We start from the raw sequence: 17,602 nt of genomic DNA, 5'->3' as shown, positions 1-17,602 counted from the left end.
AATGACAGATCTCCTTCAGAGACTTTCGGATCTGTGGTTAAACGTTGGTCTAACTTTGTGGATCAGAATTTTTTTTCTGTCTAGCAACGTGCCACGGCTGACAATTTTAAATACACGTGCACCCCAAGGCACCGTTTCATCGTCTCTGTTATTCTTGGTTCACGTCAGTGAATTCAGAATCCAGGATTCAGATTTTAGGGTACTTCATGATATGATTTGGATGATATGGCTCTCATCAAAGGGACACTGCAGGGGAAAGTCTGTACTGTAGTCATTTAACGTCCCTCTAGAACTGGTGTCAGTCAAGTGCTCTTGAGATAAAAACCAAAGAAATGATCAGATCTAGGAAGCACTACACTCCAGATTTCTGTCTGTCCCTAACAATTATGGGGCACCCTGCTGAAAAGGATAACTGTTTTGAATACTTATACAAATAGCCATCTTCACTTTATTTCACACACAAGATTGATTTAGAAAAACTCACAAATCACAAGAAGGTTTTCTGAGGATTGAATACTTTTTTATTGTTTTGTTTTTGGAGAATTGCTTGAACCATCTCTTACAAATTTCAGCTTCTCCTCGGCTGTGAGTTGCTCCTCCGTGCCCGTTGTGCACCGCGCCGTTTAATAATAGTGTCCACTAAAAATCTGAGACATTTCAGTATGCAAAATGACCCTTTCAAGTATACTTTATCATGTAATGGGCTTTATGTGAAGACTTAATACTCAAAACATGGTTATAATTACTTTATTAGATGTAGATGTGTAACTGAGACACCATTTGTCTAATTCTGGTCCCTGATGAGTTATTTAACGTTGATAAAAATCAGAAAAAAACATCTCTTATGTAACGTTGGTTGTTCACTTCATGGAAATATTTGCAATAAAAATACTTTTACATTTTTTTTGTCACCAGGAGCCAGACAGTTTGACGAAGCATGAAGAAACACAATATCTGACGATTCGGTAGTGAGGCACAGAGAGACAGAAAAATGGAGAAAACGACAAAAACAGAGAGGTAGGCACAGTAAGAATCCCGAACACAGGTTGTGTGCTGCTGAAGCCTGACCTGAACCCCACCGAGGCCAAGGAGACTAATTGTTAATTAAGCCAGGCTGATGAAAAAGAGCTCAAGTGTAAATGAATGTGTCAGTCTGGAGGAGCACTCAGACACACCTTTTACCCCCACAAAGGAAAATCAGCATTATTTTAAACTTGACAGTGCACTCCAGCAGTTCAGAGCGGCTGGTTATTATTCATGGTGAAATTAAAGTTCTGGTGTTGTTGGTGAAAAATAGAAGAGAGGGAGGAAAAATGACAGCAAAAGCGCAAAAGAAAAGGGCGGGAGATTAGGTATAAATCATGGGAGACAGTAGATAAGTCTGTGGCTTTTGGTGGAAATGTGTGTCACTGTGTTGAGGTGGTAAAATAAATTGTACCTTGGGGCAAAAGGTGGAAAGAATATGAGAGGTACCACTGACATTCTTTGAAGCAGAATAAAAAATGACCAGAGCCCCTTTTATTAACAAAAATCCTCCCAGACTTTTCCGATGTTCAGCTGTCTAATCAATGACTTAATCACTGTCATCTAGCCTTTGCCGGCTCCCGTGGCCTGCGGGCAGGACTGAGGCAGGTTTAAGGCAATGTCCCTGAGACTGTCTCTCTCCTCCTGGATCTCCCGCAAGTCCTGCTCGATGGCAGACATCCGGCTCTGTTGGTCCTTTGCGGCCGATTGCAGCTTCTGGATTTTCGAGCCCAGCGCCGGGCTCTCGACGCTCCCGCGAAGCATGCTCAGGCGGCGCGCCGTTTCATTCAAGATGCGGTCGAATCGCTCCAACGGCACGTTCCCTTCTGGTCCGGACACGGGAAGAGAGAGAACAGATGGGGAAAGAGGACGCCACAGACAGAAGTGTCAGAAGTTTTTGTTTTTTATATAATCACATGGTTTGTAAGTGGTGGTTCGAGTGTAGACAGGGTGGGCAGCAAAACACATTTTTGCCACCTGAAAAAGTCAATTTAAATGTACGCTATATTTGGAATATTTTCACCACTTTATCTTGCCATCACACAGCCTTTTCTGACAGGAAACCGCTGTTATGTAAGCCAAACATCATTCTCTCCAAACTCCACTGACGAAATCAGTAATTTTACCTCGCAAAACACCTCTGCCTCGATCTGTTAGTTTGTTTGTGTTATTTTGTAACTTCTGTGTTTAAAAAGGTGAGTGTGGATTCACCAAAGTCACACACATTAAAAAATCAAATGTTTTGGCTAAAAAAAGAATATGCAGCAGTTTGCATAACGACCTCTCCTGAAATTAGGTTCAACCAAAAAAAAAAACTAGACTGAGTCAGAGGGATTAGGTTTTCCTCTCCAATCAAATGAGGGGCCACTCCTTACTATGTGTGTCACAAACACAAGTTTTTATGTGCAGAGGTAGTTTTTCCAACTATTTTTTCCCCACATTATTCAGATGGATGTTACATACTTAATAATCATAACTGTGATTCATGTTTTTAAGTTGATAACTGTTAAAAATTAAGCTGCTTTGACTTTGTTCAGGTATTCTAACATGCAGTCTTAACAGTTTGAACCATGTGAGTTGTGCAGGAGGCTTAAAATCCTGAACTCAAGGGTGAAACATTAAGTTATCAAGACATCAAGTAACAACAGCTGGAATTTAGTCCTAAATGTGCAACAAAACCAATAAACTAATGAGGCCGCTGTAGACCAATAACTATTATTGCAAGAGTCTGACTGAGTGAGGAGGAGCGATATTTGGCGGTTTCCCATCTGAAACATTTGGTGGAAAAGTAGAGTGTGTTTGTTGTTTGCTGCTGACCCTGTCCACAGCAGTACATGCTTTGCTTCTGTGCTGGTGCTCCTCTCTGCTTCTCCAAACTGATGCCGGCAGCCATCTACTGTAGCTGAAACCCCCGATGATGGATAAGAACCTCATATAACCCCACTTCAAATAATCTGAACTATTGCATTAACATTTTGACCACCACCAGATCCCTGCCTTTCTAATGAATTCTACACAATTGTACAATATATTATATAGGAATTGGGTTTGAATTAATAGGGTCAGAGTATGAAATACACAGCTGAATTACTTTAACACACTGAAATTTACCCACAAAGAAAATACGCCTGGGTCCAATGAACAGCAGTTATTCTTTCTTTACCATGGGGATAAAAATCTGGGAAATATTTCCATGTTAAATGAGGCATTAAAAGGCGCAGAGCTCTTTAGTGATCTGACATTTAAGGTGTAATGAAGATTTATGAGTTTTACAGACATGGGGCTAAAAAGTAACCACAGTGAAAATCATCTATAAGAAAATGACTTACCAATCTTGCTGATTAGCTCAGTTAGTGTAACAGAATAGGCCTTTAACTGGAGCTTGGCTGCCTCCATGTCTTCCTTTACTTTGGTCAGAGACACCTCCGGCTGGAAACAAGAAGACATACTCTAGAAACAGTCTTTAAAGCAGCGCACAGGAAGCACAGATCAATATGCATAGATTCTGCTGTTCAAAAGTGTATATGTCTTTGTTAGGGTACCTCTGAGGTGATCTGGGAGTTTGCTGTGTCAGTTAGCGTCTCCTGCTCAGTCAGCTGTTGTAAAGCAGAGTCTATATGGGACCTAAGGTGAGAAGATGCAGTTCTGGTATGTTTGGCCTGAGTCAGAACGGCTTTGGATTCCTGCAAACAAAGAAAGAAGGAAAAATAGAACTCAAGAAAGACAAAAGGCAGGATATTTTCCCTCATATATTATTATATTTATTATTTACAGAACAAGACTAAGGGCCTTATTTAGACCAACTACAATTTAGATTGTGTCCAACAAATCAACAAACCAATCAGAGCGTCATCTCTCATTCCTCTGGCACACTGCTTTTTAAATGACGGGTTTAGCAAACTGGAGAAGCAAACAGATGCTGAAATGACCCACAAGTAGCAGTGCAGGCATTCATAAAAATTAATATTCTGATTAACGGCAGACGAGGATGAAACGTCTCCCTACTGAGAGAGACGCTGTGCATATTTACGCACAAGGCACAGCAGCATAAGTTATTACTGTGCATATGGAAACATTTAAAATGACTGAAAGGAGCCTCTTATTATACATTTATATGGTTAAAGAGAACAATCATATAGCTATAGACAACACAAAAAAGTAATGATCTGGAAAGCTTGCGTTGCTTGACATAATTTAAAAAATAATTTAATAATTAGATGTTTTTATGCAAACTGTAATGTCACTGTGGCAAATATTAAGTAAAAATAAAAACTATAGTTTTAAACTTGACAACTGCTTTACTCCAAACAGTTTCACAGTATAAACTTCCACTCTGTGTTTGACCTTTTACATGTGTAAAAGAACACAAACCATTACCTAAAATTAGATGTTTGTGGGACCTGATTTTGTGGCAGTCCAATAGTTCCTTAGAAATTTCACAAAAAACCTTCAAAAATGCCAACCTGGATCAATCTTCACTGAAGTGGTGGGCTGACTGCTCACATACCTTTACCACAGCATGCGCTGTTTGTTCCATTTCTTTTGTGGTGTTGCTGAAGAGGCTGGAGTTTTCCAAAGCCGGTTTTAGCGTCTTCTCGATCTGTGTGACCCTTTTCCTGACATCGCCAAGAACCTTCTCCTCCAGCGGTCTTTCTTTCTTCATCGCAGCCTGTGTCTGGGCCTGCCGACGGGGCCACTCCTTCACCATGTCTGCATGGAACGAGGGCAGGTATTAGGATCAAAAGCCTTGAAAAGTTGAAAGTATTTTTCTGTGAAATTTAAGACATACAGCTATCAAATGTTAAAAGAAGAAAAAGACACCCATAGGTACGATTTATTAAGAGTTTAACTTCACAGAAACGTAGATAATCTGCTTCATCAGGACTGTGAGGGAGTGATTTGAATAGATTTTACTGACAAACTAGTGAAAAGAGCTCAGACAAACACACAAATACAGAATCTCTCATATGCATGAAACCAAAACTAACTTTGGGAGAAATTTTAGTGATCATGTAAGACTCAATAATTCATAAAGATAATTAAGAAAATAGCTTTTCATGGCCTTTAAGATGGAATTTTTTATTTTCTTGATTAAGAAAACGCCTTTTCACGGGCCTTTTAAAATGGATTACAGGTTGTATTGAATCAAAGAAAAGGTTCTTCTGTGCTATTTTACTCTGTCAACGACAGTCTGAGGAGACAAAATCATTGAAAATTCAGCCAACATTTCATTCATGTAAGAACTCTGCAAACATTCCTCTTCATTATAAACTTCACATAAGCCGTTGCTGCATTCGGTATATGCCAAGTAGGTCAAAACATTACACTGCTGATGTCACATTTATTATAGTAATACTCAAGTCTGTAGCTCTTATGTTTGTTTTCGGTGTCAGCACTTGACATTTCAATTTGATTATAATAATTCAGTTCAACAAAAGTCAGTGAAAAAGAGCAAAAAAACAGAAGCAATTTAGAGGGAAAGAGACTTACTTCCTAGCTCTCTGTGCAGGGAGATGGCTTCTGATTCCACATTTTTCCCTGACACCACGGACGACAAAGCTATGACCTTTGCCCCTCGAGCGCGAGCTTGCAGCTTGAGAAAGAGACATGGATGAAACATGACCTCAGAGGTTACAAATGTATTCAAAACATAAAACAATATAAATCCAATACTTTAAATGTAGTGTAAACTGGTGGGAGGACAGCAAACGGTCCATTAAATGAGTTTACAGCCATGCGAGCGGCTCTGCAATGCTGTACTTGGGGACGGCCAAGCTTTAAGCTAAATGCTACACTGACTGCCAAGCAGGCAGGTGTACAGGCCACAAATTATTTCTAAGTCATGGGCAGCCCTCATTTAGACAATGATGTACGGAAATAAAGACCTGAACGAGTCAAAGAAACGGCCTAGATTTTGACTTTGTGTCTGATCCTGACTAGGTGTAAGGCTTATGCATGATCTTAGCGAGAAAAAGGCTTAAATCTAGATGGTCCGACCGGTGTAACTATTTGGTTGAACTTAAAACATCAATTTATGACCAACTTAGCTGAAGACCAGGTGGAAGCCTTGTTGCTGCAACTGGCCTGTGATGTCAGGTATAATATGTTTACCAAAGGAAATGTTTACTAAAGGAAAAGTAAGGATTCATCTAACTTTTCTGTTAGCTTTGGAGATATTTCAGTCTGGACCAAAGTAGTTAACCAACCAACAGACAGACTGCTGGCATGGCTGATAAAAAAAAAAACTTAAAAAAAGAATATTAAATAAACATTCAGAATATGCAGACATAAAGCCACATGCAGCAGTAAATGTAGTCACCTCACTGATGCCATCCACCATCTCCAGTTTCTTATTGACAGTCTGTTTTACGAGCTCCATCTCCTCTCCGATCTCACTGATGAGACCGTCTTTGGTCTGAATTAGCCTGTCTAGCTCCTCCGTCTTTTTTAGCAGGTCCTCGCCCCACTAAACGGGAAGCAGAAACAGCCAAGTTTGATTCTTTCATTAGCCTATTTCTGTCATTTTACAGTGTTTTGTCTGCACAGAGATGCTGCAGTGGTTAATCGCCCTCCTCTGAAACAACATGTACCCCCATGAGCAGCAAACCCTGCCAGGATCTTCTCTCCTATACCCACTCAGTGTCCCCCTCTGCTTGCCAAATGTTAATTTAAGAAAAAATTGAGGTGGAGTTAACTACCCACTCCTCAACAAAGCAAAATGCTCTATATGAGCCTAGTTAAATGAGCCATAATGGTTTCTTATATATGTGCAGCTACCAAACCAGCAATAACTAGAACAAATGATTCACTCATTGCTCTATAATGTAACATAATACAGCTTCAAATTCCATTTGTAGCCCGCAGGTGCTGTCCAAACTGACCTCTGTAGTGTGGTTGGATGGATGTGTTTGGTTGAGCTGTGTTTGGCCGGGCTCTGGTGATGGGCTGGCATCTGTCAGAGCCAGCTGATGTAAGGATGATGTGATGTTACCCAGGGCAAGCTTTAAACCAGCAGCTTCCTCCTCCAGGGCCAGCTGTTTGGCTACAGTCTCATTCACCTGCGCTGTCAGGTTCTCTTTCTGCTGCTGCATCTGTGTGATTCTGAGACCAAATCGAGAAAAAAAAAAACGAAAGAAAGAAAACAAAGAAAATGCTGTGAAATATAATGTATGTGTATAATGTACATGAAGGGATATTTATGAATGATTATAGCTGTTGTCTTAAGTGTCATTGTGTCTTTTTAATGAAAAAGTTGGCTTTGTTTTAAATGTCTGTCATGGCAACTTGACATTATAAAACTTAAAGAAAGCTTAGCTTTATGTTTTAACGTTACATTTTAGTGTCATAGCTAGTTTGACACTGGCCATTATAAGACCATTATATATTTTGCTTGACTTTAAGTAAAGTTGTACTTTGACTTGCAGTCTAGCCAGAGTAAGCCTGCTAGCTTACCCTAGTCATAAAGATGTCATTAAACATTATAAGGTCAGTTTGACGATGGTACCAAAGTGATTTAGCTCACAGAGTTATCTGATAGCCATATAGTGATTAGCTTGTTTACATGTTATGAAAGTTGGCTAACTGCTGTCTTCTGTTATCTGTAGCTGGCGTTAGCTAGTTAGCTTGTTAGCCATGGACCTAGCCACCTAATTACAGAAGCTAACTCAGGGTGCCAGCAGCCAAACCCAGAAAGAAAGCCACCTTGGTACTGTTTTCCCTGTCGCCAAACTGGCCACCGTCGTTACTCATGTGCAGAAGGAAGTGAAATGTGTCGCTCATAGTTACTTCCATCAACAGCTCTGGAAAAAACAATGTGTTTATTTAGGAATGTTATTGATTAACAAAACAAACAAAAAAACATCCTGAAGATGTGAAAACTTGTTTGGCTTGATTAATATTAAGTTTATCATAACAAAGACATCCCAAATACTGTTAACCTTACATTAAAAATGACTGAATGACACTTAATGACAACAGTCATAACTGAGGCTAATTGAGCTACCTAGCTAACACCACCTACAGATAACAGCAGACAGCGGTTAGCCTACTTTAGCAACAAGTAAACGAGCTAACTGTTCATCAGGTAGCGTGGTAAGTTAAATCACCTTAATAATGAGATAATGAAAAGACATACTGTAATTTGCACACTCATTAGACCCTCACATACATAAATATTGACATCAGTGAATCACATCAGTTCACATCAGTCAATTAACAATGTAAAGTTAGGTAATTTAAAGAGGATCATGCTGTGCTATATTGAAATCAATATAAATCTCTTAACAAGTCAATGCAGCTTGTTATAAGTGACTAAAGAGAAGGCGACATTGTGCAAAAAAAACGTGTGATGAATTCATGGAAGGTGTTAGACAGCGCGGTGGATGTTAAAGTGCTGTTTTTATCACCTCCACAGCTGTAATGATATCCAATCTGTTTTGCCTCAGCAGAGCAGAAACACAAAAATCACAGTGTGCGTGTCACTCCTGTGTTTCTTGCTAAAAATAATTTTCTTTCACAATAATTAATTTCACATGTTTGGAGGTTGTTGTTAGTGCCTTTCAGAGCAGAGGTTATGTTAACTCAGGTGAAATAAAACGACTTGGTTCAGCTCAAGGAAAGACTGCCACAACGTCAAAGAGACAGTTCACCCCAAAATCAAAAATACATATTTCCCCTCTGGCCTATAGCGCTATTTATCCATCTAGACTTTTTTTATTTTGGTATGAGTGTCATTTAGTCCCATTATATTGGAGAGAAGGTACTCATCTGTCCAGAACTGTGGGGAAAAAATCTAAATGGATAAATAGCACTATAGGTCAGGGCAAAAGTATGTCTTTTTGATTTTAGGGTGAACTGTCCCTTTAAAAGGAACTAAGACGACTGTGTGTGGGAGATGGGATCTGAACTGCCAGCAACAGAAGAAGCTCTCACATCCTTTATCCATCTCAAGTAAAAGGAGTATTATTAGAAAAATGTACTTTAAGTATCAAAAGTAAAAGTACTTCTTCTGCAAAACAATACCCTGTAACTGATATATTATTTCATACTGCATTATTACATTGTTAAGACTGATTCATCAATGCATGAGTAATATTTACAGGTGCAGATGGTCAAGGTGGAGCTAGTTTTACTTATATAGTCAGGTAGTTTAGTCCAGCGGCTCGCAACCTGGTCAGAAGAAAATTTTGGAGGGTTAAGAGATGATTGATGAGGTCAGGAAAAAGAAAGAAAAACTGTTCTGCTATGCAAATGAATAGAACTCACTTTTGCTGAGTCAGACCTCTGAAACATAACGAGGAGCCTCAACTACACACGGCGTCTTTGTAAGCCAAAAAGGTTGGCAACCACTGGTTTAATCTTTAACAGGTAATTTAACACACCATGAAAATCGTGTCTTTGCTGATCTCCAGTGGTTTAAATTTTCACCTTTTTGCCGTGATGTACAGGTGTACTTGAGAACCCTGTGAAATTATTATCTTGTGTGGTTAGATGGAGCACAGCACACTTCTCAACCACCCTCATCAGTGACACCCAGGACACGTTAACCTGAGAACTTCTTGATTGTCATCTCAACACCAGTATTAACAGGTTGGAGCAGCCAAACATTCTGCCTGAGCAGTGCAGTGGTGTGTTATCTAGAGATTTGGCGCGTCACATATTTTTTTCCATGTGTTGCACACGGTTCTCAGTAAAAATAGACTGTGAAAATGATCTGTTGACAGTCACATTACACCTACACTACAGTTTCAGTGTCTACATCAGGGATCTCAAGCTCAAATTGGTATGTACAGCGAGTACTGTGTGCTTTCGTCAAACACCACAGAGTATGCGGTGAGAACTCAGCAAATTACAATATGCAGAAACGCAAGCTGGCACTTTGACGTGAAAACAGAAAAAGGCAGTATGTTTCTGGTCTCTTTCTTCGGGGTTAGGTTAACAAAAATCACGCGACTGATTTCTGATTACCTACTCTTCACAACTTTTCTGCAAACTCAATGTAGAGAGATAGGGCTGGCAGTAGCAGCGATGCAGCAGCGACACTGCCTGTGTGGCCACCACATGTGCAAGCCACAGCTGTTCAGGGAAGTAGCTGTCATGAGCAGGTAGAGGTAGTATTTGAGTCATGGGCGTGATGCTGGGTGTTTCAGAGGTACAACAAATCTTGAAACTTTCAACTAGTCAGTGAAACAGTGAAGTTACCGGTTGATTCCACCAAGCACGGCACGTCTGCGCCACGGTTCTGATCCGTCCTCCCCATGTCTGCAAACCCCACCAGCAGTGTTTCAGGAACATTTAGGCAACGGAGAGTTTTGCCTGCCTTGTGCTTCTGCCATGGATAAGCAGGCTACGTGGTTTAATAGTTTCTTTTCTGTCTGTCTTTATGATTGTGAGTCTGCACGGGGTCTTTTATTTTGAAAATTAACCGCATTCTCCCTGCCTTTTCCGTGTCTGACTTCCTGCCCGTGTGTGCTCTGTGCTAACTGACGCAGCTTCCGTCAAAAATAGACGCTGGTTTAATCACAATCAGTGTGTAGAATGGCTGCGATCAGCTCGTGACACAGCCGTGCCTGGGGGAATTTAGCTACTCTTTAAAAGTTAGCTTCTACTGAGTGCAAAGATAGGGGTTTGACAGTTAGTTCTAAAGCGTTGGAACAAAAGGTTCGGACGGGAACAGTCTCTACTACTGTTAATGATGCTAGTCTTATCTAAGGCTTTGTAATATGTTACAAAGGAGTTGATCGTGGATTGGAACACAAAACACACCCATCTACAATCATTGATCTGTTGTTGAGAGAGTTTTAAAGTCTCGGGGGTCCACATAAACCCAGATTCATCGTGGTTCTTTCACACCTCTTCTCTTGTCAAAATATCTCACCAATGCCTCCACTTCCTGATGAGGCTGAGGAAGAGCGAGCTGCAGCCTCAGATCCTGACTAAAGAGATCACACTGACTAGCTGTGTCACAGTCCGGCAGGACAGCATTAGACAATATTTATACTTTCCACGTCTGAGAGCGTGCGAAGGTCCGCCAGGGTCCACGTGGCATAAATTTCATCATCGGAGCGTGTATGTGCAGACATCCGAATACCCCCGATTTGCTGTGACCCTGCTGCTTGTCCATGCAGCTACTAAAGACACCAATCTACTATGCATGAGTGGAACACATCCTCCAAGCATTCTCCAGAAAGTAGTACAAACAGAACCAACAGGCGTCCATTGTGTCCGCAGATGTCCATATATGTGTCTGTTCGGGGCTATAATAGAGTCCTTACTGTGGCTGACCGCAAGACTCTCCAGCGGCTGGTGAAAACAGCCCAGCATATCACTGCAGCTGCACCGCCATCCATACAGGACGTTTTTGACAAGAGATGTCTGAAGACAGCCTGTCAGTGGGGACCCATCACACCTCAGGTACCACCTGTTTGACCCCCCCGCCCGCCATCTGGTAGGAGATACTGGACCACAGAGGCACAGATCAGCAAACTGAAAAACAGTGTCTTTCTGTAATTATCTTATCTATAAAGTTAGTGACCCTCATCCTTGCTAAATCTGACTATGGACACAGTTTGTGCAATAATGGGAACTTTTCATGGCAGTGTGCAAAACTTTCCATGACGACAGAGTGACCAGATGAGAATTAGAGAAATGGGACAGGAGAGTTGGGGGTTGAAGTGTTACGTAAGAAAAATGAAAGAACTCAGACTAAAATCAGACTCCAATTCTGATAATTAGTTATTATGAAGTTCAGTTAAAGATTCTGAGGAAATGAAGCACAGAGCTCTGGCTGTTTACACGATGCACAAACCATTTCACAAAGCTGACAGGTGCGTTACAGTCACTTTAAATGTCTTTTCAGCAGATAAGATTGTCATTAAGCTGTAGGAGCTTCCAAACACATTTTTTAGACATTTTTTAAATCACAAATTCCTCCTGCAGTGCTGGCTGCTCTCTCTGCCATCTGCTTTAAATCAGGTCAAATGACATCAACAGTCTGCTGTTTATGATCCTAATCAGTCTAATCAGTGCAACAGACGAGTGAAAACACATCAACAAATACCAAGAAATTTTACAAAAACAAACAGGGCATTTTTAATAACTGAAAGCAGGAACTATAGCCCACATAACTGATTGGATACAACACACTGACAGTTTGTTGGTATTATCTATTCCCATAGGCTAACAGTTAATTTTCAGGACAGGATTTGGGACAGCTGCTCAAAATTCAGGACAGTTCTTAATTTTCAGGACATCCACCAATGATGACTTACACTCTTCATACATAACTTACATTTTGTAACTCTTTTCTTATTTTGTTTTTGTATTTTTTATGTCTAAAATTGCATGCAAGGTGTGTGTCTGCCTGACTTTTGTTTTTATGGACTGGTATAAAGACAATAAATTGAAATGAACTGAATCTATCTAGAAATTTGTCATTCTGATTGTCTGTACTGCAATTTTACTGTTTTTGTCCTGTAAAAGGTTCTTTGGGAGATCATTTTCCTAATTGCCACCCATGTTGATGATTGATCAATCATTTTGAGTCATTTTTTCAATCAAAAATATCCAAATTCTCTGATTTCAGCCTCTCAAATGTGAATATTTTCTGGTTTCTTTACTCCTCTGTGTATTCAGTAAACTGAATATTTTTTGGGCTTCCGGACAAAATAACATTTCAAAGATGTCACCTTGGTCGCTGGAAAACACTCAATAATGACAATAATCATTAGTTGCAGCTCTAATCTGAACTGAAGGTCTGAGAATCAAGGATGTCGTATGCTGTACAGTTTGTGAGGCCCCTTTGTAACACTGGCTTATTTAAATAAAACTGACTGGACAGGCCTGTCGATAGTGACATTTGTCATCTTTCTGATTGGAAAGCTGCCCCGCCAATTAAATGCATCAAATCTGCTTACCAACACATGGGGAAATATGTATGGGATATGCAATTTTATGCCTCCCATCTGTGCTTAAACTGTTCAATTCACACCCTATAAAGTGACACACACACACACACACACACACACACACACAGTGGTACAGCAGTGCTCCAACAGATTAACAGAACTCTCCTGAACCGAGCTGACTACAGTTAGAAGGGGGTAATCAATTTTGAGTTGCTCGCTCCTTGCTCTCATCATGGCCACCGGAGGGCTTTTTGCATCACTCTGTCTAGCATTCAGGATAATCCTCAGAGCAATCACACGCTAGGAGATGCAGCGAGCGTGCGGCAAATCCAAGAAAGCAATAGGCTTACAGTGGAGAGAAGCTGTCCCCCTGTGGCTAAATGTCTTACTCCTAAACTCCAATATGCTTTAACAGGCCTCTGAGAAGAAGAGGACCTTGAGCTGTAATACAGGGATAGGTGCACTTTGTTAGAAATATACTGCAAACACGCAATAATCCTGGGAGTCATGCAGCTTGTTGGGATTTTGCAACACAAGATGCTTTATGTGAATGGGAAGACATTTTTTTTTTCCGCTTTTTTGTCTGCGTGGGTGTGTGTGTTTGGATTGGCTGTTGTTGCTCACCGCTCCGTTAGGTTCCTGATGTACTCCTCTGTGGAGTTGTCCTGCAGTAGATCCATCAGCAAGCCGAAGGTCTGCTTTGAGGCTTTTACCGCCCTGCTGGCTACGGCCTCGATGTGGTCTGCCGTTTCTCTGTGGCTACGAGGGAGGGAGGAAAAAAAGGAAGACAAAGCGAACGGAGGGGGGAAAAGGAGAAAGTGAGTAACATAGAATAACAGACCATTACAACTGCCTGAGGAGAGATGAAATGGATTTCAGCATCGATGCCTTCCTCTTCGCTGGCTCTCCCAGTCCAGATTTCTGTAACTAGCACATAATGGCGCCGCATACTCTGAGCAGCCGAGGGCATCGATTCACAGGGGCCCTAACAACAATGTAAGTGACAGGCTAAAAAGAAGGAAGCGAGGAGAGATGAACTTCCACGGATTACCACGGTGGTCAGTTCTTATAATTGGCCACTAAACGTCCATTGACCTGACTTACCTTTTCATCAGCACCTGTGAGTCATTGACCATGATGTTCCATTTGTTAGGTCCTGACATCGCCTCAAAAGGAATGATCTATAAAAAGATAGAGAGGGAGAGCAGGTCTGAGGCATGAAAAAAAAAAGTGTAGGATTTGCCTTGAAAAGACTCGAAACTGCTTTGACATGTTTAATTAAATCATGTCAACCGAAGATTCCACCTCATAATTGTGGGACTTTTCACACTTTTTTTAGACCTGGCGCCATTTCCTCTGAGAACACTGGATCGGTGTGAAAGCTGTTATGAAAAAAATCTTGGTGCAGGTTATTCACCTGCATCAAGTACAGCAAGTATTTCCATTTTGTACAACTTAATACTTTAAATCCACCACATCTCAGAGGCAAATATTGCACCGTTTTACTCCACTACATTTTGTTACTAGTTACTTCTCAATCACAGGTGCTGACTTCCTTCCTCACACTAGCAAAATCACCGTGGGCTTTGGAAAACACCATTTTCTGACATTTTATGGACCAAACAACTAATCAATCGATAAATAAAATGAAGGCTAGCAGGAAACGCACTGTTACCCTGAATAATTACAGATTTCTTTGTGTTTGAACATTGATGGAAACATTTGGGATAATCTAAGTGCACAACTCAATAAAATATAGAACATCTAGCAGGTCCAGCATTTTTTTCTATTGCAGAAATGTTACTGCTTTGAGAAAATTCTTCTACTTCTAAAGGTAAAAACTCTTGGATGGGCTGGAAAATGCATTGTGACAAAGCTGAAAACAATTTTTTTATGTGTTTGTGCAGGACAGTAACCAATATATCATGATCTTATCATGATACATGGATGCGGCAGTAATATTAATCCAAAAACATCATGTATAATTGAATCTTTCTTAGTTCCACGCTTTTTGTCCTGTGCTCCAGTAACAGTTGAATAAGCTTCATACCTCAATTTCATTTCTACTTTCCTGTAACAGTAAATGAGCAATGTGTGCACAGTTTGCTAACCTGTTACTGGAGCACGGGGTGAGAAGGAGCAGGAAGGGTCAGTAGCAAAACTGACTTCCAGATTACAAGCAGTTGTCCTGAATCTCAAATCCGTTTTTCGTCCTGAAAATCAACCGTCACAATCGGCGATGTTGGCCGTAATTAATGCTTTTAGCTGTTACAAAACGTCCATTTTGTTTTTTGTAAGACTATTATTGACGTGTTTTCGCTCGTCTCTCATTAGACTGTTGTAAATAATAGATTCCTGATGTTATTCAATCTGTTTTTAAACCAGACGGCGGAGAGTGCAGTCGCCACAGCAGGAAGAATTTATAATCAAAAAAATATCTATGAAATGTGTTTGTAAGCTCTCACTACTTAACGACAATCTTAGCACCTGAAAATGATTGCAACATACCTGCTGTGTAATGGTAAACACTTCATATCATCCTCAGAATCTGTAACTCCGTGATGATAATAATAACAAATGTGACTCTAAATTATCCTATTTTCATCCCTCTGGCGTGACACATGCACCCCCAGCTCCCTGTCCCGAACTTCACCCGTTCTCATTTGGTCACCCTTAAAGGATCTGAATACTTCTTTTTTTTCCCCACCACTGGCTTTAATTTAGCAAATAATATAGCTCCTCTAATGAACCTCTACACTTAAGTATATGTATTAAAAAAGGGTTTAAAGCAGAGGAATATGGGAAAAAAATCTCCCTCAAAATAAATCCCCTGAAGTTTTGCCCTGATAAATGCAATGTGTACACAGTCAAACGCAGACTCCTTCCCCGAGTGACATTTAATTTGAGAAAATGCAAATAAAAATGGGAAAACTGAATCAACAATTGACACTGTAGCATTTTTTTCTCCTTCATTTTGGGGAGGAGGGGGGGGGGACTGCTGCTCTGCTTATTAATATGAAATTAAATTGCTGCTGCTGCTTCAGGCTTACCCAAGTGATAAGGTTTCTACGGAGGTACTGCGTGTCTGCGCGCGCGCACACGCAGACACACAATCAGAAATAGAGAGCTATATATTGGCAAAACTAGCTCTCTCATCTCCCAGAACCTGAATAACACGGCAGCAGTATCCATAATAGATTCCTGCAAGCGCCATGGAGAGACAGTGAAAAGCCTCGCGGTGGGTGAAGAACAAGTTGTTAATTTTAGCGTCCATCAAACATTCGTTGGATTTTCCTTAGGAGGCACGAATCTGCTTCTCGGGGGGAGGAGGGAGGTGGAAGTGTGAGAGGAGGAGGGGAGTAAGAAATATTGTTTTGCTTTGGGGGATCTTTATGGATCTATACAGAGGAGTTCCACCAAGAGTAGTAAACTGCAGCATCCAGGAAGGACAACAAATCAATTGCTTTACATACAATTCACTCTTAGAAATAAAGGTGCTAACCAGAACCATAAAGGGTTCTGCTGCCTGTTCCCATAGAAGAACCCTTCCCCATTTGTGTCAGAGCTCAGGACCTACTGTGAGAGGTTCTACAGAGAAACTGCAATGGTTTCACCCAGAAGTTGCTCTAGGGGTTCTTTCCAAAACCATTCCAAAACTCATCCACAGGGTTCTACCGAGAACCTTTTTATATTCCAATTGCCAGGGTTTTACTGAGAAGTTTTCATACTCGACGAGTTTTATCTAGAACCCACCAAAAGGGATCTACAGGGAATGCTATTATATTCCAAGGGTTTTATCTTGAACACATGCAGGGGGTTCTACCAAGAACCTTTTCAGATTGGAAGGGTTTTATCTTGAACCCACCGAAGGGGTTCTACTGAGAACCATTTTTGTTTTAAAGTTTTGAGAACACACTCTGAAGGTTTTGCTGGGAACCTTTTTATAGTTCAAGGGTTTTTATCTAAAACTCATCAAGGGGGTTCTACTGTGAATCTTTTTAGATTACAAAGATTTTTATCTAGAAGACACCCAGGGGGTACTACAGAGAACCTTTTTAGATTCCAAGGGTTTTATCTAGAACCCACTTGAGGGCTTCTACTGGGAAGGCTTTTATACTCCACAGGTTTTATCTAGAACCCACCAAAAGGGATCTACAGGGAATGCTTTTATATTCCAAGGGTTTTATCTTGAACACATGCAGAGGGTTCTACCAAGAACCTTTTCAGATTGGAAGGGTTTTATCTTGAACCCACCAAAGGGGTTCTGTAGGGAACCTTTTTAGATTCCAAGGGTTTTATCCAGAACACTTCCAGGGGTTTTTTTTTTTTACCAAGAACCATTTTATATTACAAGGATTTTATCTTAACACTCACAGGGGGTTCTACCGGGAACCTTTTTATGCATCAAAGGTTTTATCTGGGATTTCAACAATCTTTGAAGAACTCCTTCTTCTAAAAAGGGTTCTTTGAATGTAATGGTTTCTTAATGCAAACCTTAGTCTTACAAAGAACCCTTGACAAACCCTTTCTCCAAAAGCAAATGGTTCTGGGTAGAACCTCAGCCCTTCAGGAAGAACCTTTTTGGAACCCTTATTTCTAAGAGTGTGTCATCTTTCTCGTGGACGGGCCTCCATTACATTCTGAGCGTGTTGTGCGGCGAAACACCTGTAATA

At 40.7% G+C, this 17,602-nt stretch overlaps 1 protein-coding gene across 1 annotated transcript in view; it reads right to left on the bottom strand.

Annotated features, from left to right (window-relative positions):
- Nucleotides 1-498: 498 nt before the first annotated feature.
- Nucleotides 499-17,602, bottom strand: part of lamc3 (laminin, gamma 3) — a 158,332-nt gene continuing 141,228 nt past the window's right edge. Inside the window, exons 20-28 of the mRNA XM_084745504.1 lie at nt 14,034-14,110; nt 13,554-13,688; nt 6,906-7,125; nt 6,344-6,490; nt 5,515-5,617; nt 4,532-4,734; nt 3,567-3,707; nt 3,354-3,453; nt 499-1,850 (exon numbers count right to left, since the gene is read on the bottom strand). Coding sequence (XP_084601630.1) covers nt 1,588-1,850; nt 3,354-3,453; nt 3,567-3,707; nt 4,532-4,734; nt 5,515-5,617; nt 6,344-6,490; nt 6,906-7,125; nt 13,554-13,688; nt 14,034-14,110 — 1,389 coding nt within the window. The 3' untranslated portion in view covers nt 499-1,587. The remainder of the gene's footprint in view (nt 1,851-3,353; nt 3,454-3,566; nt 3,708-4,531; nt 4,735-5,514; nt 5,618-6,343; nt 6,491-6,905; nt 7,126-13,553; nt 13,689-14,033; nt 14,111-17,602) is intronic.

Source organism: Lutjanus erythropterus, chromosome 20 (genome assembly GCF_056507025.1).
Source record: "Lutjanus erythropterus isolate fLutEry1 chromosome 20, fLutEry1.hap2, whole genome shotgun sequence".
NCBI lineage: Eukaryota > Metazoa > Chordata > Actinopteri > Lutjaniformes > Lutjanidae > Lutjanus > Lutjanus erythropterus.
Note: the sequence above shows the minus strand (reverse complement) of the source record. Positions and strands in the feature narration are given on the sequence as shown.